Genomic DNA, 26,427 nt, shown 5'->3' with positions numbered 1-26,427 from the left:
TTTTCTTAATGGAAACTGGTATAGATGATACTTTTTTCAGGTTTTTGTAACACTAAGTCTTGGAAATTTACATTGTCTTTGATGGATAAAAAGAAGCTCAAATCCAAACTTTTCCAAACCAAGGTGGCTTCTTACAGACACCGAGACAGCCAGTGGAGTAACTTGAGTCCTTGCTTATGAGAACCAACATAGTTTCTGAATAGATAGTAGAACAGATTAAACTCTGCCATGTAATCTATAAAAAAAGTGTCATTCTAAGAAAGGGAACACATGCAGGCAGTTTACATGCAGGCTGGCCAATGTGAAGGACTTTGGGGGTGGGATCCAAAATGGCAAGCTCACACCACTGCATCCAATTAGGAAATAGACCAGGCCAACCAGAGCAGTGACAAATGTTCCCTAGATGCCTTCAAAGGTAAAAACCAAAAGGTCAGACACCTCAAGGCAAGGGGGTACGTATGTGCTTGTGGTAATTCTCCTGCACCCCTCCTGGGAGACCTTCATGCCCCGTTACCTCCCTGGAATGCTTGTAGACCAATGCATGCAGCATAGGGAATAAAAAAGCCTTCTACTATGTAATGCTTGGCTGGACAAATGAGGGGAGAGCAGTGGACGTTGTCTATCTGGATTTCTGCAAGGTTTTTTAATACTGCCTCCCATAACATCCTCACAGGAAGCTCAAGAACCACAGGTTGATGAGTGGACAATGAGTTGGGTTGAGAATTGACTGGCAGAGCTCAGAGGGTTGTGATCAGCAGTGCAGAGTGCAGCTGGAGGCCTGCGGTCAGTGGTGTTCCCCAGGGGTCAGTACTGGGTCCAGTCTTGCTCAGCTTATTGATCAGTGACCTGGATGAAGGGACAAGTTGGCAGATGGCCCAGGACTGGGAGGAGGGGTTGATACACCAGGAGGCTGTGTGAGACTTGAACAGGCTGGAGACTTGAGTGGAGAGGAACATAATGAAGTTCAAAAAAGGCAAATGCAGGGTACTGTAGCTGGAGAAGAATAAACCCATGCACCAGTACAGGCTGGGGACCAGCCTGCTGATCACAGGGTGTTCCAGCAGCACAAAAATGGTCAGCTAAACTGGTAACACATCTTAGTCAGCTCTGGGTGCAATAAGTCCTATCTCGCCATAGACATCCATTAGTGAAAACACTGATCACATAAGGCATTGTTTCTGTTCTAAGGAAAGTGGCTTTATGCTTTATTCTATGAGAAAGATTTGATTTCTCCTAATAAAATCTCCTATTTTCCATTAAAAAAATTAATTATCAGCAAAAAACCACATTGTTTCCAGACAGATGAAAGACAATACATTTATTAAACTTTGAGAAAAACAAACAAAACACTAACATAGAGAAAGTTAAATAGAAACTGAAAGACACATCTTCTGACCGGCATATCATGGCTTGTGTGACCAGTAAAGTACCAAAATGACATTCTGAGTTTGACTGAGGTATTTAACTATTTTTGGCAATAGAAACAGAGTAAGAAACTTCTTTCAAACACACTCATAGGCATTACTTGCATTAGTGTCTATCATCTATGAAATTTTATATGAAACTAAATAATGTAGCTGTTAGAAAATTATAGCAGCAAATTAGCAGAATATCTAATGCACATTTACCATAAAGTACGTGCTAAACTTAAAAATCCCACCCAGTAGTTGGGCCCAGTGATGTAGCACTTGGTCACAAAAAGAGCATCAGTGAGTTCAGTTGGAGACATCATAAGCAAGACCTGAATTTGCTGCACATCATACACTTCTGTTCAGGTCAGAGGAAAGAAATGAATGTTCCTATTTGCTTTCTAAGAAGAGCCCTGCTGTGATGAAACCATGGCCTAGGAAGGTAACTTCTGAAACAATAACAGTTAATTGCAAAGCTCTATCAGGTTCTTAACGTATGCAAGAACAAAGAGAGCTTCCCCACTGAAGCTTCTCTCCTTTCTTTCTGAAAGTCTGCCTAACACGGTCAGAGGAGATGCTGTTAGGCTGCAAAAATGAAAACCACGTTTGAACAATACTGCACTTGATCCCCTTGTTCCACTGAAGTATTTTAATCCTGTTAAATCTTTAAAAATTAACTGCTGGCTAACTTCTGAAGTCCTTTTTTTTTTTTTTTTATGAAGACTTTATATGGCACAGACTAATAAATGTAGTTATACCTTTGGCTCTGGAAGGGCTTCAGAAGTTGGTCAAATACGAAGATACTATGCTGCTAAGTTATCAGAGCTTATTCATGTGCTCTCAAAAATTTTCAGTGAAAGTTTAGTTGCACAGTGTTTAATACTGTGATCAACAAGATTTTGCTTATAAAAAGTGTATTATTATTAGCATTAACTAGAATCGGATGAAGAACAGAATAATTTGCCCAAGTATCGTTGGGCATATTTTGAAATTTTACACAGAACTTTAAATTGCATGTATATTTCTATACTAGTTACTGTAAGAAAGTAATAGAATCAGTTACTTTTAAGTTCCTACAATATTTCAAAATTTTTCTGTAGATTTCTTTGGAGGTATAAAATGGCTCTGTAAAAATCTATTTTTTCTTTTAGCTGTGAACAAAATTTTAAAAAACAGAAAACTCCTTTTTAGGACTGCAGCAATTACATTACTTAAATGGGTCACCATAATTGAACTACGGTATTTAGTGTAATAGAAAATATTTATGGTTTTATGACCAAAGTATTAAAATATATTTTACCAATTTATATAAATCAAAATAGATGTGTTATTTAGTCAGGCTACTTTTGTGTTTTCACCTATATGATCAATTCCCAATTATTGATATAAAGATTTCTGCCAACAGCAGTTTTTTCTAAATTCTTACACTTTAAACCACCTGATTTTTAGCTTTATCAAAATGCACAATTTACTGTACATTAAACAGTAATTTCAATGTTTAATTTCACAAAAATCAACACTCACAAGAGCAAGACAAAACAGCCTCAAGACAAATTCATAGATAATATTTACAGAACACAATAGGAATATTTTGATGTATAGTTTATGCTGCAACATTTCAGATAAAATTATAGGAACCACAAAAAACTTTCAGACTTCATTTTGGTTTCAGCATACAAGCCCAAAACTGACTCTCTGCTGTGAAACACTACACACACCTAGTCAAAAAAGAGCTATGGCATGATTTTGTTCAGCTGGTCTGTGCTCACATAGCCACAGGACACGTTGAATTCCTTGTCTGGCACCGGCAGCGCAGTCGCGTTGAGCACGAGGCCCTGTGGAGACTGAACAATGTGGATTGACGTATAGTCTGCGACAGGCATCTCTGAACTGGGGGTTGCTGCTGTCGAAGCTCCAAGGTTGGCAACAGTAGTGGTAAGGCTCTCTGTGGTGAAGTAACCATCTTCATTATAGCCTTGTTCCTGAATACGTGGCTCATTCTCTTCGTGGGAGGTCACAGCAATGCATTTTTTCACATCTGCCTCACAGAAATAGGTGTTGTCCATGGTGAAGTTTTGTTCTGTGCAGCCTTCACGCTGTGCTGTCCCCAACTTGGATTTCTGCCCTGGTGAAAGTACCACCCTGCCTGCTGGAGTAATATCACTCACTTGAGCGTAAAAGTCAGTACTTGTCATTGAATTCTGGTTGACTATCTGGGTATGGACCAACAGATGGGGCGACTCAACGCTGTCTTCAAAGGGTGCCCACACGTTGCTGTTTTCAGACTGAGTGTTCCTATGCTGGTGCTGTGGGTCTGTGCTGGCAAGGTTTGGAAGTGACTCATCATTATCTTGCCTTTCAAGGCACAAGAGATCCTCTTCCTTTTCAGTAGCCTTTTTGAACTGATCACTATCAGAGGTGGCATCACACGTGTCGCTTGCACTGAAGTCTGTCTCTGGAATATCTGGTTCACAACAACTGGCCCGTCCAGAATCATCATCCTTCGTTCCCAAGCAACTGTGAGATTTCAGATGATCTTCACTCAGGAGCCTGTCAGTGTCTGAGGCTCTGTTCTTTTCTTCAGGGTCTTCTATGTCCAGCTCAATGAACTCAACCCACAAGTCATCGCAGTATAGCTGCGTCTTGTAGTTGTCATGGCAGGCTAAGATGGAATTCACTTCATCTAGCTTTCCTTTCTACAAAGCAAATAAAAAACAATTTTATAGATAAATTAATAGAAATGCTTGTCATTTTAATGATGTTAACTTATGTAAAGATGACTGTAGTTATGTAATAATTGCAAAGGGATTCAAAATTATTTTATGCAAACTGATTCTATGGCAACTCTCCAGATGTCAGAATTTTCTTCTACAAAATTTTTCTGCCTGGGACAACAGTTGTCATCTGCTACTACTACAGAGATTCTCACTGTAGGTATTAGAGTTCAATATCACCTTCAAAAGATCTGGGTCAATCCCTTTAATCTTTGGAACTGGCACAGGAGGAAAAATAAGCATCTTTAACCTGGAAAAAGAAAAAGAAGAGCTTTTAATTGACAGTGGTCTTTTTTTGAGGAAGTTAGAAAGAAAACAGGCTTACATTGCATTTATATTTAATGACTTCAAAATGTAAATATTTGAAAATGAAATTTCAAATTGTTGGGGGTTAGGTTTGTTCCTTCTTTCTCTAAAGAATTTTTTCCCCATAAGTTACCAAGGAGACCAAGTGTTAGATACTTGACAGTACTTAACCGAAACAAAGAAGTGGACAAAAGTGGAAGGGGGAGATAATGCAGGTAAAAGACAGAGCTTGAGGCAGCTGCGGGCTCTTCTTGTTCCGGCGTTCGGGGGGAGAGAGAATGGCTGTTGCTGGCTGGAAGAGTTTCACTGTGGCCAAAGGGATCCAGTCCTGGGAAATCTACTATCACCGGTTCGGCCGGAATCCTGCGGTTTCTCTGCCACCCGCGGGAGCTGGGCCGGCCCTGCCTCGCTGCCTCGCCTTCGGCTTCTTCGGCGCTGCTCCTCTTGCTACAGCGTGACCCTGCACCCCCTGCACTGCCGGGACATCCTGCCCCTGCCTGCCGGGACACCCTGCCATCCCAGCTACCAGCCCGGGACTTTCCACTGTTCCAGCTTGGTGCTCTGAGGATCCTGCAGGGACACCAAAACCGAACTGCCCTGGGTTTTGTGAAACAAAGCCCTCAAGGTTCGTGGTACTGTTTTCGTTTGTTATTAATGCTGTAGTTGTTTGGTGGGGGTTTTTTGTGTTTGTTTGCTTTGTAATACATACTAGTAAAGAACTGCTATTCCTATTTTCCAAATCTTTGCCTAAGAGCCTCTGATTGTAATTTATAATTGAAAAAGAAAAAAAGGAGGTGGAGGGGGGGTTTACACTCTCCATCCCAAAGGAAACTGCAGTTGTTTTTTTTATTACCCGGCAGATACCTGTCTTCCCAAACTAAGACACAAATAGTCCTAAGGAAAAGAAGTAATGTTTTGTCTCATGGCAAATTAAGAAACAAGTTTTATGCAAGCTTCCTTTTTGAAATCACTTAAATTTATGTGGGAACCCATTTTGGAGTCTGGTCTTTGACAATTAAACGCTGTATAGACAGAGAGTAAATTCCCAGAACTCTGTCAATAGATTCCCTTTTTACATACTTTTCAATGGAACCTGAAACAAACCTGTGACTTTTCCAAAATTTTTTTCAGGGACAACGTAGCCTTGCATATGCCCAATAAATTTAAATAGGGGAACAGAAAATGGGAATTGGTGGAAAGAGCAAATTACTTTAGAACTAATAAATAAAACTGAAAAACATCTGCAAAAGTTTAGGCTAGTATTTTGCCATCTCTATAACAGTTCTGCTTTTTGAATTATTAGTGAAAGAAGTAATATATAATTAGGGCAGGGGTTTACCCTTGTAGAGAAAGGTCTAGTAACTTGCTTGGACATACATACTCTTCTAGTCCTTCATAAAGTGCATTCCTAATTTTTTAGGGGGCAAAAAAACTCGCCAAACCAAACCACCCCCTCGTCCCCCCTATTCTAATAGAAGGATGATTTCCCCTTAATAATAATCCAATAATAGTAGCTGGTCATGCGTATCTCTTCCATTTTACTTCCCTTCTTCTTTTGCAAACAGATAAACCAAAGGAAAATTCAAAATTCTCTTTATATGGGGTAACTGGCTACTTTAGAAAGTAAGGTGCAGGAAATGGTAGATAGAAATCCAAATATTAGTTTTTCTGCATTTTTAGTGCCCTTGGTGAGGTCCAGAGAGGGTCACAGAAGTCTTAAAAGAGTGTCTAGAGAGAAATTTAGGCAACTTTGGCTTAACCATGGCATGTCCACATTCCTCAGATGTTTCTGGTTTTGAGAAGATCCTTAGTGTTCTGCCCAGCAAGTCTAATGAGAGCCAGAAATCCAGTAATTTTCCGCCTAATCCCTGGAGAGGCAGTGGAAACTGGTTGGGCTATCAGGATTAGGACTTGTGCTTTACAGTTGAATCCACAAATCAGGTATTCTGACAGGACTGGGCATTGCTTCTAATGAAACAGACAAAGAGTTTTACCACTCACTGCCTGGAGAAGACATTTGGGAGGGAGAACTATGCTCTGCTCCTTTCTTAGCCTATCATAATTCATGTTTTCATCTCTCAACTCTAAACCTATGGCATCTGTCCTAGAAAGACTTGTTCAGAGCCTGTGAGATCAGAACTGAGGAAAATATGAACTGGTATCTTTCAGAATCAGGAGGAAACCAAGCCTGGATATTTTGCATTATGGAAAACCTATGCAGGCTGCTTCTCTGCAGAATACATTGCCATTCCACCACTAAATGGTCCAGTTTGAAGGAAAGGGCTCATGCCTGCAGTCCAGAAAATCTTTCCATGTGAAGGTCCTCAGTGGAGAAGAGCTTCTTCCAGCATTCATGATTAGCATGGAAGATATTCATAAACTCTGATCAAAGACATGCTCCAGACCTCAAGGTTTTCTGAGACTAAGCCACCCCTTGGTCAGTGTGCTGACCTTAGCTCGTGGTACCACATGCACACTGTTCCATTCAACACATCAAGCTTTTGTCATGAATTGTATCAGGAGCCTTAAATCTGCAACTGGCATGCTATTGCAGGGAATGGCTTCCTGAAATTAAACTGTCAAAGCATAGAGCTTGCTTAAATAAAAAGTTCCTGCTTAATGAAAAAATATTTTTTTAGATCTGATCCAAAAGCACCATTATTGTTTTAATTCCAGTATGTGAAATGAAATTTCATCATTTGCTGATATGTGCAAAACTACTCAGTGTTTATTTTCAGTGTATACACAAGACCACTGACAACACGCATGTGTGCACTGGGTCTTGACCATGGTGTTGCTCCATAGTGTACAACAGCACTGATATGACATCCAAGTTGAACTCTGCCAAAACCTATTCCTGAAAACACATATTCGGGGATTAATTAATTTTAAAACCTGTCATTTTTATGTATGTTTCGTTCTTTCATTTTTTCTATATGACACAATTTTGTAATTTTTACAAACAATGCAATTCTGTGATTTGTTTCATTTTATTCCTGTTATCTACAGGAGCTGCAGTTTATCCAGGGACCAAGTATTCCCCTACGACTCAAGGTCTTTCCCTTGGGTTCAAGAAGTAGAGTTTAGTGGAATGGTCTAAGAACAAAATCAAATACATAGACATAGGTTAGTATGAAACTTTTGAATAGCATGTGAATAAAAAATAGCATGTACAAAATTTGAGTAAACTAAAAAAACAGCCTCCTTCAAAGCCTAAGTAAATCAGTCATGTACATTCTGCAGAAAAAAACATACTGCAGTGAAAGAGGAAGATTAACATGAACAGATTCTCTGTGCTGAAGGCTCCATACATACTAATTCCAATTATATGGAGTTTACAAGAATGGACAAAAATGCTCAGAACAGTTCCTAGTCCCCCAAATCTGAAATAATCGAAAAATCTTTTTTTAAAGTTACATATAGGTACATATAATCGAACAATTAAAAAATGTCTCTACCTTGGTTGTTTAGACAGCATGATTGAGATCACTGTTACAGCCAGCCCACACACTCCAAAGACAACAACTAAGAACCACGGAAACTCAACTTCTGAAACAACAAAACATGAATATATAAGCAGGAATTTCCATCATTGTCACATCTTTAATTTCAACCTTGTCTTCAACCACCTGAGGATTCCAAAGTGGTAAAAACTGATGAAAATTTTTGTTACTTAAATGTGAAAGATCTGTGTTTAGCAGAAATAAAAATGTGCTTTTGACCTAGTTCTGGCCAGCACTTGGGAGGTTCTTTGATACCACCTCATGTCACTGCCAGGGGTGGAAAAAGGGACTCCCTGGCTTCCAAGAAGGGTGTGACTTCTGGTTGAAAAATGTGGTGGTATTGTCTGACATTGCTCCTTGTCTCTGCTGGGAGCATCTCTCACTCAGAGGGTGTGAGCCACCCTCTCTTTCATATACTTTTGCTATTAATATTGACGCTTTTACTGTTTGTTTTCTTATCTCATTGCTGTTTCCAGCAAACTGTTCATACCTCAACCTGTGATCTTCACTTTCTGTGTCGTCAGTTCTCAACTCCTTCCCACTGGAGCAGAGAGGGGAAGGGAGGACGGAGTGAACGGGGTGTGGATTGGAAGAGTCTCAGTCATGGCACTGAATTGGGAAGTACCATTCCTAATCCATGGCATCTTTTTGACTCAGCAGTTTCCATGCATTTACGAGTCTGCTGAGACTCCTTGCTAAACTAGACTGATTTCAAAAATCTAAACAAGATCAATAAAGATAATGTCTATAGCAAAACCAGCCATGAGGAACATTCTGCCTGCTTAGAATATGGTATCATTAGTCTTGAGGGCATATAATGCCACAGACCATGCTACTACTTGTTCATCCAAGCTGAGAGAACTTTACTAATAGCACACAAAATCACAAGCAAACTATTTTTTCCTAACAAAAAGTAAAGTATATTGGTGTCAAAAAATACACCACTTCTCTTTCTAAAGGTTGAACATTAATTATCTTGTGTACCAACTGAAAAATAGCCCCTTTCATTTGCCTTGCAGGTGGCTATGAAGAATTTAGAAATTAATTGAGAAATGCAATTTAGTAGAAATGAGGAACTATGCTCATAAATGAAATGTTTTATCTCTTAAATACTAGCAATTCCATTATTCTTAATATGACATTATAAATTACAAAGCATAGAGAATTTTTTTCTAGCTTTCATCTTAGATTTTTCTCATTTTTTCATATTTTTCAATTTCCTACAAAAATTTCATTCTTATTTTTTTGGGCCAAGGAACACTAGACAGAAAGCTTTAGAACTCTATTTATGATCATAAATACCTTTCAGAGGTTGTTTATAAAGAAATACATTTTATGTATAAATAAAAAATTCCGGTATGAATTTGAGATCTGTGTACCCAGCTCAGATTTTGACCAGACATGCATTCAGGCATCAATAAAGTCCTATATGGATATGTTTGTGTTAAACAGGTCTCTATTTTAGTAACTCATTGTCATGTCAGTGAGACCAGCAAACGTCCAGCTCCTTCAAGGAGTCAGAACATTCCATTAGAAGACTTTAAATTATTAATACATTAAATGTATCTAAAGTTTAATTCTGTGTTCCTGAAAGTGATATACAAAAGAAGGAAAAATAAATTCTCAATCAAATCAGCTCACTGCTGCTGTGTGAGGTGTGTGGATTTGGATCACCTTGGAGAATCTGAGTTGCAGTGACTGAAGAAAACTGGCTATAGGGTGGCCTTAGATTTTCCTAGTATTTTAATTTCATTAATACGAAAAACTTGACCACTTAATGTGGATCGGGTTAATAAAAAAATGCCGCATGTACAGAACCTTAACTTTTCCTATAAATTAGAAATGAGAACTAATAATAGGAAGAGCAAAAAAAGGAGAATCTAACAAGATTTTGAAAGATAAGTTACAGGTTTTATGTAATACCCTGAAAAATGAAGTGGTTTTTTGAAATTACTTGCTGAAGACCTCATATTTTGAAGACTTAATTTAGTAGCTCAGACCTAAGAACACTTCTGGAAAAAGGCACTGTCTCGTTCCTTCAATAGAAAAAATGTGATTCTCAATGGCTGCTTCTACTTCTGTCTTTAACAGCACTTTAAAATGAGTACAGTCATAAGCAAGAATGAGAAAAACACTCACTGCCCTTGACAGTATATCAGGATGATCAAAAAAGCACAGAATTCTGGAAAAAAACTTAGCCAACAGTATTACAAGAAATCACAATTCTTCTCTTCCCAACTGAAGTGCTCATTTTAGATGATGAAGTATGAGATTTAATTCTGGTTTAGACTCTTTGAGATGTGCAACAGCAGTTATTTCTGATTCTTAAAGCTATTTCTATTTTTGCTCTCTGGTGATCTGTGAAACAGTCTTGCTGAGTTTACCTCTGAACTTGTACATGGAACTTGAACATTCTCAATCTCCCTTGATGATTCTCACATAGTAGACTGGATTACCTATGTATTCAACCATATAACATGGTTGAAACCACCCTCCACCCTATCACTGAAAAGACAAGAATCACAGCTATAAAAACACTTAGCTAGTTTACCTTCTGTACAATGATCACATCCAATGCCTATTTGAGAAAATGATACATAGAGGATTTCACTGAACTCCCCGAATTTTTCAGAGGTTCGTTGTCTTGATCGGATTCGTATCTCATAATCTCTTGCTGTCTTCAGAGAGTACAGTGGAACCATTGTTGAGAGTCTGGGTTTCAACTGTAAAGACAGAAGGACTGTGATTTATTTGTTTGAGTTGTATTGGAAACTTTACACTGCTGCTTCATTTCTAAAACAAAAATTCGAAGAAGGCATTTTTGCTCCTGAGAATTTTAAGAATACCACAAGAAGAGTTCCGAGAACATTCACACCATTTACTGTTGACTTAGTAGTCGTCAGGCATTTCCGTACTTCAAGGACCAAAAGCAGAGAATCCAAGCTCCGTAGATACAGTCAGTGAAGACAGGCAGCTTCCCCCAGTTACATGCCATAAGTAGGTGGTGTGAACATCTTTCACTGATCTTTCAAGTTGTAAATCCTTTTTACTGTTATAACACAACATTGCTGATTGCAGAATGCCAAAAATGCTGTTAAAATAACACGGGAGTTCTAAAATTACTGCAGTCTCCACCACAGATTCAATGGTTATAACCAAACATATTGCATGTTACACATGTTTTTATTTGGAGAACAACGTATAGGTTCCCAAAATCTTCAGCTAGATACAAAATGTCATAATGGAGACTGTGTGAGAGCTGGCATCAGATTGCTGGGTCTTTGAAACTTCTGTATTAGCTGAAACATACTTAGATACTGCTGAATATCAAACTGTTTAGGAAATCACACTGGAGATTTTAATACATGAAATTTCTGCCTTTTTATATTACACCTCTAAGAACACGCATTTTAATTCCAATAGGCCTACAAAAGTATACAAAAATAAGGAAAATGTACTCAAAATAGAAATCCATGTGGCAGATATTATATTCTACCTTTACTTCAGAAGCAAGGATGATACCAGAAAAAACCCATCATGGCGAGGAGTTAAAATACTGGAAAACAGCAGCCTTTGGGAATTTGAAGCAAGCTTCAACAATACAGTCCTCTAATCTCTATAGCTACACCACCTAAACTTGAGACACTATTTGTTGGCAAGCATGATCTCTGCAGTTGTCTGATCCCTGGTGACTCTAGACTCCAGTGTTCTTACAACTACCCAGTCAGATTTTGGAGGAGGCAGACTGCTTTTCTCAGCCAGTAGCTGAGCATAAGATTGTGGAGAACCATTGCTGTACATCACCAATGTTTTTAACATGTGAAGAATATCCATTTGGAAAGCATTGGGAAGGACATTCAATATATACCTATCTCGTGCTATTAAGCCACAAAGAAATAGTTCACTGAAGTATTATGGATAGGTTTACATGCATCCCAAATAATGGTGTCACTTGGAAAAAGCCAAGAAGACTAAATCAGAGCCTTAATGAAAGACTCCTGGATAGAGTAGGAGGTATGGAGTGGGAAAAGTTCAGCATGAAGTGAACTGATCAGCATTTGTCATGGATTAAATCAAGTAAAAGCCATATGAGAGAGACATCATAAAAGGTAACCAATCATTTGTCTCTGTCTCATGAACACCCGTTATGTCAGGGTGGGTTTTACTTGGTTTAGAACATCTCTCAGAAAATAGTTTTGGTCCTCTTATCACTATAACTTACTGTTTCAACAGTTTACTAATTAATGTTCAATATTCTTTCAATTTCGAAGTTATTTATTTTTAATTAGTAAATATACTGAAAAATAATAAAGGCTAGGCATGATAAAGCAATCAATAATCCCAAAACATATAGAAAAATTACAAGCAAGATTCAGTCAGGGGGGACTTTGTACAATAATAAGTACTATAATTTTTTTGTTAGTTATATGTGCAAAGCATTATGGTATATTTAAGCAGTCAAGGATTATCCTTTATGTAAAAAACTAGTAATAACTAGATTTGTATAACTTGACAATGTATAACCAGACATTTCTGTCTTAATCTGCTTCAAGACTGATTAGAGAAGGCATTTGTAGCAAGGAATACAAAGAGTGAAATTGTAGCATAGTTCCAATGCTGTTATTCAGAAATTTGCTCTTGTCCTGGGCCAGACAAGATTTTGTTCAGAAGTTTGTATTTCATGCGCTCATATTGTCTCACTGAATTATGCCATGTTTATGCTCCTAAGATGAAAGGCTTACAAAACCCTACAATATACACAGTTTAAGTCCACCTTAATCTATAATACTTTGTCTCTTGAGGCAAGTATCGCAGTCAGGAATTCCTTATCTGTGTTCTGAAAGAACACTGATTTTCAAATCTTTGCTCTCCTGAGAAGAACTATTCTCAAAGTATTCTGGGATTATTGATGGTACTGGAGGAAGAACAAAGCTTTATTAGGGTATTTATATGACTGATATTGAAACTCTTATTAAAAAAATGTGCATTTTTAGAGACATACCTGTATTCCTACTTTTGAAAATCTGCAGATTTTCAGGTTCTTAAAGATTACTGATTTACTGCCTAAACTTAGCACATTTCATAGGCTTTAAAATAGAGACTAATATATTAAGTATAGCTTAAACCAGTATAGATAGAAAGACAGTGAATTATTAGGAAAAAACCGTTACAGACATTATAGGCCTGTAGACTTATTAATAAGGACCAGGCTAAAGAGAAAATGCTAACACTGAGAAGGACCAGAAGTGAGGAGGGGGCCATGGTCTTTCTCAGGTGAAGGCAAGCAAACCAGTCTGACTGTGTTTCAATTGGTAAATTTGACTTTCTTCAAATTGTTTAAATTTTCCTTTCCTAGTTGAAGACAAATTTGAAACAGTATTATCTGGGTGGTTTTTTTCTTCTTTTTGCCAGTTAATTCAGTTCATATTAATAAGAAAGCAAAGGAAGGATTCTCCTCTGACATGATGTTCTTACTGCATTGAAGAAGAGCTCTCCATATGCAAATATGCCATGGCACATTGGCATTTAGCCTATGCATTCAGGTAAGATGGGTACAATATCTTCCCTGTACAGAAAATCTAACTACATGAGAAGCTAAGTGATTTTCAAAAAGAAAACTTAAAAGATTTGTAATACATTATTTTATACTTTCATATATTTAATTTCCAAAAATTTCCCCTTGATGTCTGGTATGAAATCAGTAAGTCTTATCTATGTTGCATTATTTTTATTAGCTTATTGTATCAAATTTTAAATTGCAACTCAAAGTCTCCCTCCCTCCCTCCCTCCCTCCCTCCCTCCCTCCCTCCCTTCCTTCCTCCCTTCCTCCCTTCCTTCCTTCCTCCCTTCCTTCCTTCCTCCCTTCCTTCCTTCCTTCCTTCCTTCCTTCCTTCCTTCCTTCCTTCCTTCCTTCCTTCCTTCCTTCCTTCCTTCCTTCCTTCCTTCCTTCCTTCCTTCCTTCCTTCCTTCCTTCCTTCCTTCCTTCCTTCCTTCCTTCCTTCCTTCCTTCCTTCCTTCCTTCCTTCCTTCCTTCCTTCCTTCCTTCCTTCCTTCCTTCCTTCCTTCCTTCCTTCTTACAGGTACTCTGAAGAATCTGGTTTGACATGGTGATATTTACCAAACAGATTTCCTGTTCTGACTACTGAAACACCATGAACTTTTAAAACAGTTGAAGTTTAAGAAAATAATAGATAAATATTTTATCCTTGAAAAAACTTGCACGTATCTGACTCTTCTTATACTTACTAATCTAACACAGGTGTTTCTGGATTTTTCATTATCCTGCCTGTCAACTATCTTGACATATGAAGTTACAGTGGTGTTTTCTAGAAAATGTCAGAAAAACCGTAGGCATATTGTTTAAGAATTAAGGTATCATGTAATTGACAATTACAAACACGTTTTTCATAGCAGTACAAAAGTGTCAGGGATAGAACAAGCCTGCACTGCACTATGACTAATGTATAATAAATATTTGTTTCATACCTCCTTCCATTTTGTCTCATTAACTTCTTTGTACTGCAATTCATACTCCAGAGTAATCCATCCCTTCCGGACATCTGCTGTTGGTGGTGGATCCCATCTTACCTGGATATCCGCATGGATGCCAGTCTGACTAGTATTTAGCAGAGTCCAGTTAAGGTGGACAGGGGGATCAGGTAGTACTGTTTAAACAGAGCATTTGGAATAAAACAGACAGTTTTCAATGTGGAATGTCCATTCTTACTACACACTGACAAAGTATTTCAGGACTTAAAAAGTATATTAACCATGTATTTTCTGATTAAAATCTAATATATTGCAATGACTTTGTCATTGCAAGTTTGGTAACAAGAAGACATTGTGCCTGATTGCCAGTAGACATGTTCTGCACAAATCTCACCCAAGCAACTAATAAAGAAAATTAAGAATGTATTCCCTATTGAAGCATATTTCTGAATAGCAGATTAAAAACACTAGATATAAACAATTATCCATCAAAATTTAAATCTAGAGTTCTGACTAGAAATAAAAACAATAATTGGAGTAACACAGAAAACCAAATATTTAGTAGCTAATACAGAAGTAACTGAAAAAATTTGGCATTCAAAAAACTAATCTAAATTTGCTCAGCTGAATAAAAGAGAGCATTAGGTATTTTAATCATCTGTAGGAATAAAGCATCTGTATATGCAGTTAATGGTGGCACACTACCACACAGTAATATCTGTAAAGTCCCAGGCAGTCACAATTCATATTGCCATAAATATAAATCCTAGCTTAGAAATACTAGATATCCTGATCCTTTAGATGACAGGAACAAAATAGTGTTTGGCTTCCAGAGCTTTGCAGAATCAAGGTTTTAATGCCAGCTTTGCCGTACAAGGAGATGTAGCATCCATTAGAAAGGACTCAAAGTGACAGCAAAGACAAGCTCATTTGAGCATGCACATGTTTGAGAGGCCACTGGTATACAGAAAAAGAAATAACATATTTTGCTTTTATCCTTTAAGCTTTCTTCAAATCTAGGCAGTATTTTTTGGTGTGGATCACATTACAGTGTTACAAAATCAAATCCCTTCCTATATATCATATATTTTAGATACTAACTTTTCTGAGAAGCAATATTTAAATGCAGTTTAAGTAATACAAAAGCTTATAGAGGTAATATACATAATGGAAGCATACCTATTTCATCAACACTGAAACATTTTTTATCATATACTTCATTTTTACTGGCAAGCTGAACACAATATGGTGTCCACACAGAGGTGTAGGATGCGTTGAAGTAACAGCTATTTTGTCCTGAAGTGATATAATCAGGGCATTCTTTCCAGTCTTCCTCATTACTAGAATGACAACAAAAATGCAGTATTCCTGAGAGAGAGATTTACAGACCTTACAAAGTACAAATTACAGGTTTTATGAGACACAGTGCTGGTAAGTTTTATAACTTACAAAAGGGATAAAAACATGTCAATGTTGGTAGTGATTTATAATGAAACCACTATCAGAGAAACCTGCATAACAGAGTTTAGGTAGTCATGTACTCTTATTGGCCTGGAAAATAGTTGAACTTTCAGGTGCCTTCTAAACCAAACCATTTTATGATTCTGTTATTCTATGATTCTGTGATTTCTGAGATGTCTCAGAGTAACTAAGAAAGACAGCCTTGCCATTAGGTTTCAGTCTGCTATGCAAATGTATCATCACCATCATCAAAAAGCATCTGTAGATCAAAAAGATCAAAACCCTGTTCATTAGAGGGAACAGAAAATCACATTCTCCTGTTCCTGTGAACAAAAGGCCTCTTTCCTTAATAGTCATTACTGGTAATGCCTATGTCCTTTTGCAGGCTAATCATTGTAGCAACCTGAAAATTGAAAAAGCTTAAAGTTGAGCTGAATCATAATTAAACAGGACTCAATGAAACATTATCCCAGTATCAGAGCAGCCTTTTCTCCTGGATCTGTACATTCAGACTTTATCACAGCAATTGATCAATTGGGACTTCATAAAATTTTAATAAAAATTTGAAAGGGGCTGTATCCAACCTCCACATCTGTGCACACATACAAGGAATCTCAGTGTTGCAGGTTAAATGGATAAAGAATAAACTGAAGTTGCCTATTAAAAAATCCTTACCTAAGCCAGATGGTGTTCAGTTTTGGATTCTGAAACCTGGACCTACTTTTAGCAAGAATGTGTTCTTAATTATCTGTCAAATAATGCTCGTTGCTGCAAATTGCTTAATAATTACCAATAAATTCTGACATTGGAAAAAAATGTACTTAAAACATGGTTTTAAACCCTTAAAAACAGTAAGGCTCATATCACAGTAAAAAATTAACAGTAACAACCTAACAAGCATGGCAAAATACAGTACTTCTCTCTTTCCCTGTTTCAGCTTTTATTACCTCTTCTTGTACAATAGCTGTAGTATTCTTGGAACAGTGAGGTTATAAAAATTTCCAGCAGTCCAAAAACAAGAAAATGTCTCCATTTCAGGTGATCTGCATTTGCTGATTTGTGGCCACTGCAAAATGTCTGTCAGAAAAAAAAAGCAGGGGACAGAAGGATACACATTAAACAAATCCAAACCCCAGACTAACTTGCTGTTAAAATGAAACTTCAGTGAATAATTTCACCTTTGGTGAACAATTAAATTTTCTTCCAGTCGCTACTGTCCAATGAGGCAAAGATTTAAATTCTTACGTGCATACATGTAGATGACTATAGAAGCCAAATTTGAAAGATGTGTCAAGCTCTCTTGTACTCTGTAGAAGTAATAGTATCACAGCCTGACACTCAGCATAGGGATTTGCCAGCCCTTCAGCTGCAACTGAATAGAACAGAAAAGTCTGTTTCTGATGGAAGGGACCTAGAAGAATCATCCAGTCCAACTGCCTGACCACTTTAGGGCTAATCAAAGGTTAAAGTCTGTTATTAAGGGCACTGGTCAAATACCTCTTAAACACTGGCAGACTTGGGGTATCGACCACCTCTCTGGGATGCCTGTTTCAGAGTTTGACCCCATAAAGAAATTCATCCTAATGCCCAGTCCAAACCCCCCTAGGTGTAGTTTTGAACCATTCCCACGTGTCCTGTCACTAGCCCTCTTATCAGCTTCAGTACCCTCATCAAGGTGCAATCAAGGACCTTCAAATCTTCTTAAACTGCAGGGCCCAGCACTGCACATAGGGAGGTCACACCAAAGCTGAGCACAGTGGGCTCATTGCCTTTGGACCAGCTGGCTGTCCCCAGTTTTGTTAGCTCAGGACAGATACACCTGAATTAGCACTTCTCTTGCTTTAAAGAAGGTCTGATACTACAGAGCTTCTATCAGACTCCCCACAGCTTAGCACATATCCAGCTGAGGCATTTCACAATGCCTGCTCATGACAGAAACTACCTTGAGCTGAGCTCAGGTTTGTGTGCATAATGCTGTGTGGATATAACCTTGTTCTGAGGAAGATAAGGGGACTTCTAAGCACGGACATATTACACCACATGCCACTTCTGTATCTATGATTTCTATTCTTTGTCAAAACCGAAACAATGAAAGGTCATAAAATGATTGCTGCAATAAGTCAGCCACAACAACCCCTGTGAGAAATATAAAAGCAAAAGTTGCAGGTATGACTCACTGTTTCCAAAGTAAAGCTTTAACTTTTTCCTTATTTTGAAGGTTCCAATTGCCAGTGTTCCCTATTTGGCCTGGAAAGCTTTCAGAGGAAGATCAAAAGCACATAGAAGTGTCTACCTCTCTTCATAGACCATCTGGGTGATATGACCATTTGCTTAAGAAAATTGCTCCAAAATGCACTTAAGACGTAGATGTTAGTCAGGTATTTATGAGTAGTGAAATGATCCCTGAAAAAGGAATAACATGATGCTACTAGACCCTGCATGAAAAGTTCTTTGCTAATGTTTTGGTAGTGTCACAGATGTGAATATCAGAATTTCAGACATGACAAAAGGAAGAAATGCGTTAGTGTCAGGGTGGTGAAACCCTAGAACTGATTGCCCAGAGAGGTGATGGGTACCCCACTCAGGAAACATCCAAGACCAGGTTGGACAGGGCTCGGAGCATCCTGGCCTAGTTGAAGACATCCTGGGTGGTTGCAGGAGGGTTGCAGGAGGTAGAGGATCTTAATAGGTGCCTTCCAACCCAAACCTTTCTGTGATTCTGTGATGATACTTGATACAAGATATTTACCTTCAAAGTCAGAAAAAGTATTAAGATACAGTCATCCACAAGCACTATGCACCTCCTGCTACGCAAGAGGATATTGTGGCCTTCATGAATGCTGACTCCTTTATTTATGACTCAGAAACAGCCACTCCATGCCTGAGCAATTTGCATTTCTTGGGCTCAATGGTTTAAATTGTGTACTTTATGTTACACACTGCCAAGCATCCACATCAGGCAGTAACTAATGCACGAGTATTATGAATTTCAGTTTTGCTTATCCCATTAAATTGTCTGATTTTACACTTTGGACAATGAACAAAGCCTGAGCATATGTCTGTAAAGAGATTTCACAAGCTGGTTAGATTAAACCTCTTTGCCCTCCCCTTCTTTCCCCTACCTCCCCAAAGCATTGAGAAATCATCTTGCCACCCTAAAATAACTGAAGTTTGATTGGAAAGATTTTTAAAACCTGTGTTTTTTTAATTAGTCAGCATGTTCTATTTCGCTCAACTTTAAATAAGTTTCAGTTTAAAACTGAAACAAATTTTGAAATGAACTGTTGCTGCAAATGGAAAAAAATTGCACTTTTTTTTCCCCAGAAAATATTTAAACAGATTTTTTTTTACTATTGTATCTGATTTTTTGGTATCATATTCAGTGTTTGACAGCTTTGTCAAAACTCCAAAATGCTTCTGGGATTGACCTTGATTTGAGCTTTTACAGTTTTATATCATATGTCAAACAATGTTCGTGCAGTAGATGTCTTTGTTAGAAACAGCACATGATCACAAAACTGCAAATCATTGTAGCATAAATCCAAAATAAAATAGGAAAAAAGATTCAAGAACAGTATTATAACTTTTTAAAAGTGTGAGTTCAGCTTTTTGCTGAACAAAAGAAAATTTGAATTTTCTTATTTAATTGAAAATCAAATTATTATATAAAGACAAAGAAAAATGAATTAAATTTTTTGCCTTTACTTCAAAGACACAAATAAAATTGCCTCAACTGCATAATACCTATAATCAAGAAGACGTGTCTCTTCCTTCTTCTATAAACAGATAGTGTGCAAGGAAGTAAATGCTATGGCTTTCCCTGTTTCTATCCTCAGCTACATGCAAATACAGTTATTTTTACTGCAACACATTAAGAATTTGAGAAAATGATATACTGGAAAACTAACTCCTAAATTATAATATTTCTGTTGTTGTATTTATAGCTGTGTTTATAGCTAGAACACACAGTATATAAAGACCATACAGACCATATTCTCATCTATAGGGGTAAATAGAGTCACACTGTCACTTTTTAACATTACGAAATGAACTGAATCGAATCAAACTTCACTTAGATTTTGAGAGGTCCAGCAGAATCTTAGATATAGACCCTACAATGTGTTAATAATCAATTCTCTGGAATTTGCCAGCTTTATGCACACTTTCAGATGTACAAACTCATTTAGGAAAACAGACCATGACACAACCAGAATTGCATCATTTACAATGAAGAGGATTAGCAATTCAGAATACAGATTAAGACTTGATCTCTTACATCCTAATTTCCTAAAGAGGAATGTATCCCCAAGCCTCTCTTTTCCACTTCACCGTTACAGGACTATTAATTCTTTCTCTCACAGATGTCCCTTCAACAGACACAAGAATTTTTAAATATGGAGTATTTTTGTTTGGGATTCAATATTCCTGGTTAACCAGTTTATATGAATACATATACTTTTATTTTATGACTATTTGAAGAAATATTATCTTACAATAAACATTTCCAGTTTCTGTGTCAAGTTTCCAGCCTTCAAAACCGCAGATTTTGTGACTGACTGAAGAAAACTTTAACATATTGACTTGTGTAAGGCTTGGCATTCCTGGGGTAGAGTTCATGAGTTCCTTGTTTCCCACACAAGTCAATTATCAGCACTGTGCAGGACCCTGTGTGAGCTCCATCTGAACAAACTGTCCCAGAATGTGATAACTGTAAGCAACAGCTCAGCTGAATGCATTTAGGCATAAAGGCAGCAGGGTACTGAAAGTAAAGGCTGTCAAACCAAGATTTTAAACAGACTAGACAAGCAAAACAAAGAAGAGCAAAACAAAGAAGAGCAAAACAAAGCATGAATGAACACTTGCTCATTTCCTATCTAATCCAGTACGTTCCAGTCAAACTGTCATTAATAAAACCACCACTTTACTCAAGATAATGGCTTGACCAAATACACCATTTCAACAGGAAAAAACATGGAAAAAAGTGTCAGAAGGCTAATTTTTTTAGGGATTGAATTTCCTCTTTTCTTTTTTCTTCCCCCTTCACCTCCCCCCCCCCCCCCCCCTCTTAAAAGTCCGTCTAATAAAATATAACTTTAAAAGGAGCTGGAAGTGTGGAAGAATAAAAAACTGAAATGTCTAACTGGGGTGTAGCAAAACAGTCAATCATCATCTTGGAGAAAGTCCCACTGTCACCAGACTTTTAGTACTTCTGCAGGGACAACAGTGGAGGAGTACACAAATTGTACACAAATGTCCCACTTATTAGTGTGGGACTATGGTAGATGAAATAATAATGACCATATGACAGATCGATAAAAATCAAGCTAACTAAACAGAAAATCATAAAAGGAACCGCACTTTTGCTGAACAAGAGATGTTTTTGCTTGTGGATTTTAGAAGGTTCATGTGGAATTATCCATAATCAGAACATCCTGTACCAGTCAAACCTACAGCAAAATTAAACTCACAGAAGAATAATGTGTCCCAATATGCAAACCAGTGATGCAACAGCACATCTCTTCATATAATCTACTCTCAAAGAACATACAATGTGTCACTGCTAGAGTGCAATGGAGAAAGGTGGAAATGGCAATTCAAAGAAGGGAATTCATTACATTTAACACTGAAAACAGCTATGAAGAGCTGAAGTGCTATTTCCTGTAGCTCAAATTTGTACATTGGCAGTAAATGCTCTGTCAATTAGGTCCTGCTCCTGAATCCACCAAGCTCATCAAAGGTTAGGTCATTTAATAATTGATTTCTATGCTACCAGCAGATTCTAATTTGTTTAAATTGGGCAGAAAAATGAAGCACTTTTGGTGGTATTAGATGATATGTTAAATAGGTACAATCTAGTACTAATAAATTGTCAGACATCCTAGACAGAGAGTGGGAGATGCAGTACAGGGAGACAACAACCAGGTCACTTCTTCATCAGGCTGCTTGCTAATCTAACCCAGTTTTTGCCCTAAGTAAAACCTGCCCATAAAGGACCAACAAGTTCTGGAACATTTTTTTTGTGGAAAAGAATAAAATTTATTTCATATCAGTAATAAATCAGATCCTTTTGTACAAAATACTTGATCGAAACAAAGCAATGTATACATGTACATATACTGTATCACAGTGAAATCAGATTGGAAATGCTGTGTAAGGGAACGTTATGCCCACGGAGTAAGTTTAAATATTTTAATAGTTCATGATAAATTCAGGTGTTATGCTTAGAAGCAGGAAAGTGGGGTGTTTAAGCTCTGCATTGAAGATGAATTTGGTGACAGCTACCTCAAAATACATTATGTATTATCTGCAAAACAGATAACTATTCTGGCTGTTCTTTCAGAAAAAAACTTCTTCCATCTTTAGTCAAGTGAGACTGATGTAGTTAAAAGCATAAATGCCTGGAAAACCTGCAGAATATGAGCTTATTCCATAGGATAGAAGTCCAACAGCTGTGCTGGTTTTCCACACTTTCTATGCTATTAAGCATCCACAGAACAGAAATCAAGGTGGCTCACGTATGTGATCCATAAGGGTAGTACACACAAACTAATTAAATAAAGTTCAGGATTGAGTGAAAAAACAATCATGCAGCATACTCAGTACCATTGCCCATGAGACAGAACAGGGAGGAGAGAGGATGTGCACATGTGCCGTATTCCATGGTACCTGGTATGTGCTTTCCAAATCATGCCCTCCCATGTGCAGTGGTGGAATCAAGTGATTTCCGTTGCAGGTAAGCCCTATCTACTGGCCTGCCTTCATATACAACAAATAAAGACAAGCAAAACCAAAGGTCATGGTATTTGCAAATGCAAGGCAGTTAATGTAACAAACCCATTTCCAATTCTCTCTTAATTGCTTACATAGCTGTAACTTAAATTGAAATTACCTTTTCAAGGAATTATGTACAAAAATAATAATGTGTAATGCTTTTATCTATTACAGCCATTGCTGGAGATGTTCAGTATAGACTAGCATTATGTGGTAGGACATACGAGGAAATACGGAAGTACAAATGAGGTCCTGTGGGCAAACAGAATAGTGTGCAATTAGCAAACACCACTAAAGGTCTTCCATGCCCTTCTCAGTGCAAATAAATTTTTCAGTACTGATAAAAATTTTCAATATCCTTCTTTCTCCTGCATATGTACTAGCAATTTCTAGTCTGAAGTCCAGTTCAGAGTTAACAGCTGTCTAAAATCAAGTGCATTGCTCCTCACCATGCAGCAATGAGGGATTATCCTTGCTGAGATGTGGCCCCTGAAAAACTCAGAGATTGGTGCTCAGAACCAGGACCAGAAAAACAAGCTTTCCAGAAAGAGAAGCTAAAGTTCAACTCGGCATTCCTAATCCAGGCTCCAACACCTTTCCAAATTCTAAGAGGAAAGCACTCAGAGGACATGGGGAGAAAGACTGTCAGGTGTGAACCCAGGTTTAAGAACTGCAACTTGACAAAACTTAATGAAAAGTCACTCTAGGGCACATCTTAATGCTCCTGCCTAAATGTTGCAACTTACTTCCCTTGTTTTAACCTTAGCTCCTTTCCTATAAACAAGAAGCTGTGCAGATGGGACTGCACTTTGACAGCACTGCAGTGGCTACTGGCATTGGGTAAGGGCATCCAGGTCCTGGTCTGACCAGGGGAGAAGGAGGCACCAAGCCTTGAGCCCCAGAGCCTAGCAGTGGTGGCCAGGGCATGGCACCCATGGTGGGCAGGGTACGGTGAGGCAGCAGAAAATGCCTGTGCAGTGGCGTTAGGAAAGCAAACAGGACAGGTGTTGAAGTCTGAGAACAACACAGAGAGTGTTCTAACAAAGGAAAAGCTACAACACAGCTATCTTGCAGTGGGAGTAGACAAATGGAGCCAAAACAGAGAGAAAAAGGAGGACAAAGACACAGGTGAAAAGAAGAATGAGAAAATTACATATTTTGAAAGAAAAGGAAAAGAGGGCATAAGTGGTTATGGCAGGAAGGCAGGGAAGGCAGCAGAAGACCTGAGGTAAGGCAGAACAATATTGACAAACTGCAAATGAAACGTGTGAGCTCATGTAAGCCTGCAGTCACTGTTACTCAGTTCAAACAGTGAAGACAACAACTTCTGGGTGTGGGACCTGCATACCCTGATAGTGTAGAGCAGAAACAGCACGTACCTGGGATCACTCAGGAGAGATACTAAGGTAACAGACTGGAGGAGAAAGCAGGTGGCTGCAAGGGCAGTGTCGAAAGAGACAAGCAAGCACTGTCACAGCAAACCTGTTTACAGACAACTGCAGAGTAATGACAGCACAACAGAAAGACTGAGACTGTGATATTATATCCCAAACTCTATGGGTTAAGATGAAAATGACACTATGTCCCAATCATCATCAAAACAGTGCTGGTTATGCAGAAATATGTCCTGATATTTCTTGTCGTTTATTTCCTGCCCACATCCTTATTATATTTGAATGAAGTAACTCACAGAAATACTGGCCCTCAATCTGGCCTTGTTCTTGACATTCAGTCCTTTTAATTCACACTGCTTTTAGAAGACCAGAGTCAATCTCTAAATTTTTGTACTTTCCACTGTTAAACTTTCAAGTTATTTCTGACTTCTGCAGATTTAACCATTCTTCAAAACAACAGCTGCCAGGGATATATGTAGTATCTCTTTCATACATGGCAAAAAAATCCTACCTTGTAGTCTCCAGAGATGTCTCTGTTTTATTACTGTAGCCAGGATGTTTACTCATTCAGAGCTTTATTATTGCAGTGAATCATGAACTGTGAGTTTCCAACTTCAAAGTGAAATTTAAAAATCAAACCCGAGAAGAATAAAAGTATTGTTTTCTCCTCCTTTTATCCTCAAATTTAACAAGAACGTGAGTCTTTGCAGTTTTGCAGTGCTTTTGTAAGAACATTCTTTTTAGTAGGTTTCAAAAGGAAAATCACTGTGACAACAGTTGTCTCCTCTCAAGCAAAGTTCTAGTAGTCCCACCAGGATTGTCCTTTTAATATTATTTATGATGCAACAATCTCCACTCCTAATGGTCAGAAATGAAGCGAATATTATGACAGATCATTTAAAAGTCCTGCTAATTTACAAACAACTTTTATTTGAAAAAACCTCAACCAACAAATCAGAGTACCAAGCAGTTCTCACAGCCATGACTTGACATATGTTTTTTTGGATCCCAGCTAGATTCCTGCAAGTGAAAGGAAATGTATGTGACAAAGTTGTAAATTACAAGCAGGGAGTATCTGAAGTTCTTCCCAAAATGGGAAAGATGCTGAGCTAGATGTATCTTGACTTTATCTGAAATTCAGGATTATGTAAATACCAAACAGGAGAAGAGGTCATGTCAATAAAATTAGACTCATGGAATTAAGTCAACAGTGGGAAAACACCCCCACCCCAAGAAGTATTGGCAATTCAGCACTAGGATGAACAAAATACAAGAGAATATGCAAACAGGGGACACTCATGACTCAGAAGTGAGTTGGGCTTGAGGAAATACCACACATTTTCAGCTTTTATTTCTGTCATCTGGCTGTGAACTTAAAAGATCTTCTGATCATCTCTGTGGCACTAGGTGGCCAGACGTAAGCCTCCAGACTAATCCTTTTGTTACTGCTGTGAGGAGATTTGGATGAAACAGTCATATTCAAAATCACAGTGGACATATTTATAGAGGAAATATTATTTTATTTGACAGACTGCCAAAAGTGATTTATTTACATTATGTATCCTCTGCTGAATTTGACTTTCTCTGACACCTGTTTTGTCTTTCTAAGAATCCAATGCCGTCAGCGCTGAGCTTCAGAGCTCACATAGAGAAGGCTCACAGACAGAACACTTGAAGTACTTTACAGTACTTTAAATAAAGGCTCCTGAGATATTCTTGAAGTTTGATGGCTATTAAAGAATGAGCCTTTCCCATGTGGCTTGTGTCCCATCTTTCTACAATGACATTTCTTAAACTAGTCTTTTCAAATGACTACAGGAGGTGTTCAGAAGGAAAATGTGATTTTTTAAATTTGAAAATACAGACATTTCCTGACAGGAAAAAACCAATCCCAAATGTTCAAGTTAACTAAAGACCAACCTAAGTCTCTTAAATTACTGTAGTCTTTAGCCTGCCTAAGAAGACTTCATTTCTGATAAAAGCATAGACTTTTAACAATACTATGCCAAGGAGGGGTTCATCCTCCTGAGTGCCATTCATCCAGAAGGAATACAGTTTTCATGCTTTATTTAGATTAACAAAAGATTAATCAATAAGGGAGGATTTAAAGAGCCTTTAAAACAATCACAGAAATAGAAGTCAGTCAGGAAACTGTCTTACATACCATTTATAGTAACACACTTCTTCTCTAGGAGCTCTCCAATATGCAGCTAAAGTCAGGAGGTTTTGCATTTTACTCACAATACACAAAGAGTTTTGCAACTGGCCTCATTCAAGTTATCATTAAACAATTACACATCATCTCCCCAGAATTACTGCT

The 26,427-nt window shown here is 37.9% G+C and overlaps 1 protein-coding gene across 2 annotated transcripts in view; it reads right to left on the bottom strand.

The window, feature by feature from the left end:
• Window positions 1-1,288: 1,288 nt before the first annotated feature.
• GHR (growth hormone receptor) overlaps window positions 1,289-26,427 on the bottom strand; it is a 119,420-nt gene continuing 94,281 nt past the window's right edge. For both annotated transcript variants that reach the window (XM_066181097.1, XM_066181099.1), the window contains 7 exons: window positions 16,890-17,019; window positions 15,661-15,821; window positions 14,479-14,657; window positions 10,544-10,715; window positions 7,948-8,038; window positions 4,364-4,433; window positions 1,289-4,105 (listed from right to left, as the gene is read on the bottom strand). In XM_066181097.1, coding sequence (XP_066037194.1) covers window positions 3,143-4,105; window positions 4,364-4,433; window positions 7,948-8,038; window positions 10,544-10,715; window positions 14,479-14,657; window positions 15,661-15,821; window positions 16,890-17,019 — 1,766 coding nt within the window. In that variant the 3' untranslated portion in view covers window positions 1,289-3,142. The remainder of the gene's footprint in view (window positions 4,106-4,363; window positions 4,434-7,947; window positions 8,039-10,543; window positions 10,716-14,478; window positions 14,658-15,660; window positions 15,822-16,889; window positions 17,020-26,427) is intronic.

This window comes from Chamaea fasciata, unplaced genomic scaffold, assembly GCF_029207755.1.
Source record: "Chamaea fasciata isolate MVZ Bird 193981 ecotype frontalis unplaced genomic scaffold, bChaFas1.0.hap1 SCAF_4, whole genome shotgun sequence".
Lineage (NCBI taxonomy): Eukaryota > Metazoa > Chordata > Aves > Passeriformes > Sylviidae > Chamaea > Chamaea fasciata.
The sequence above is the reverse complement of the archived record's forward strand: the minus strand, read 5'-3'. Positions and strand labels throughout refer to the sequence as shown.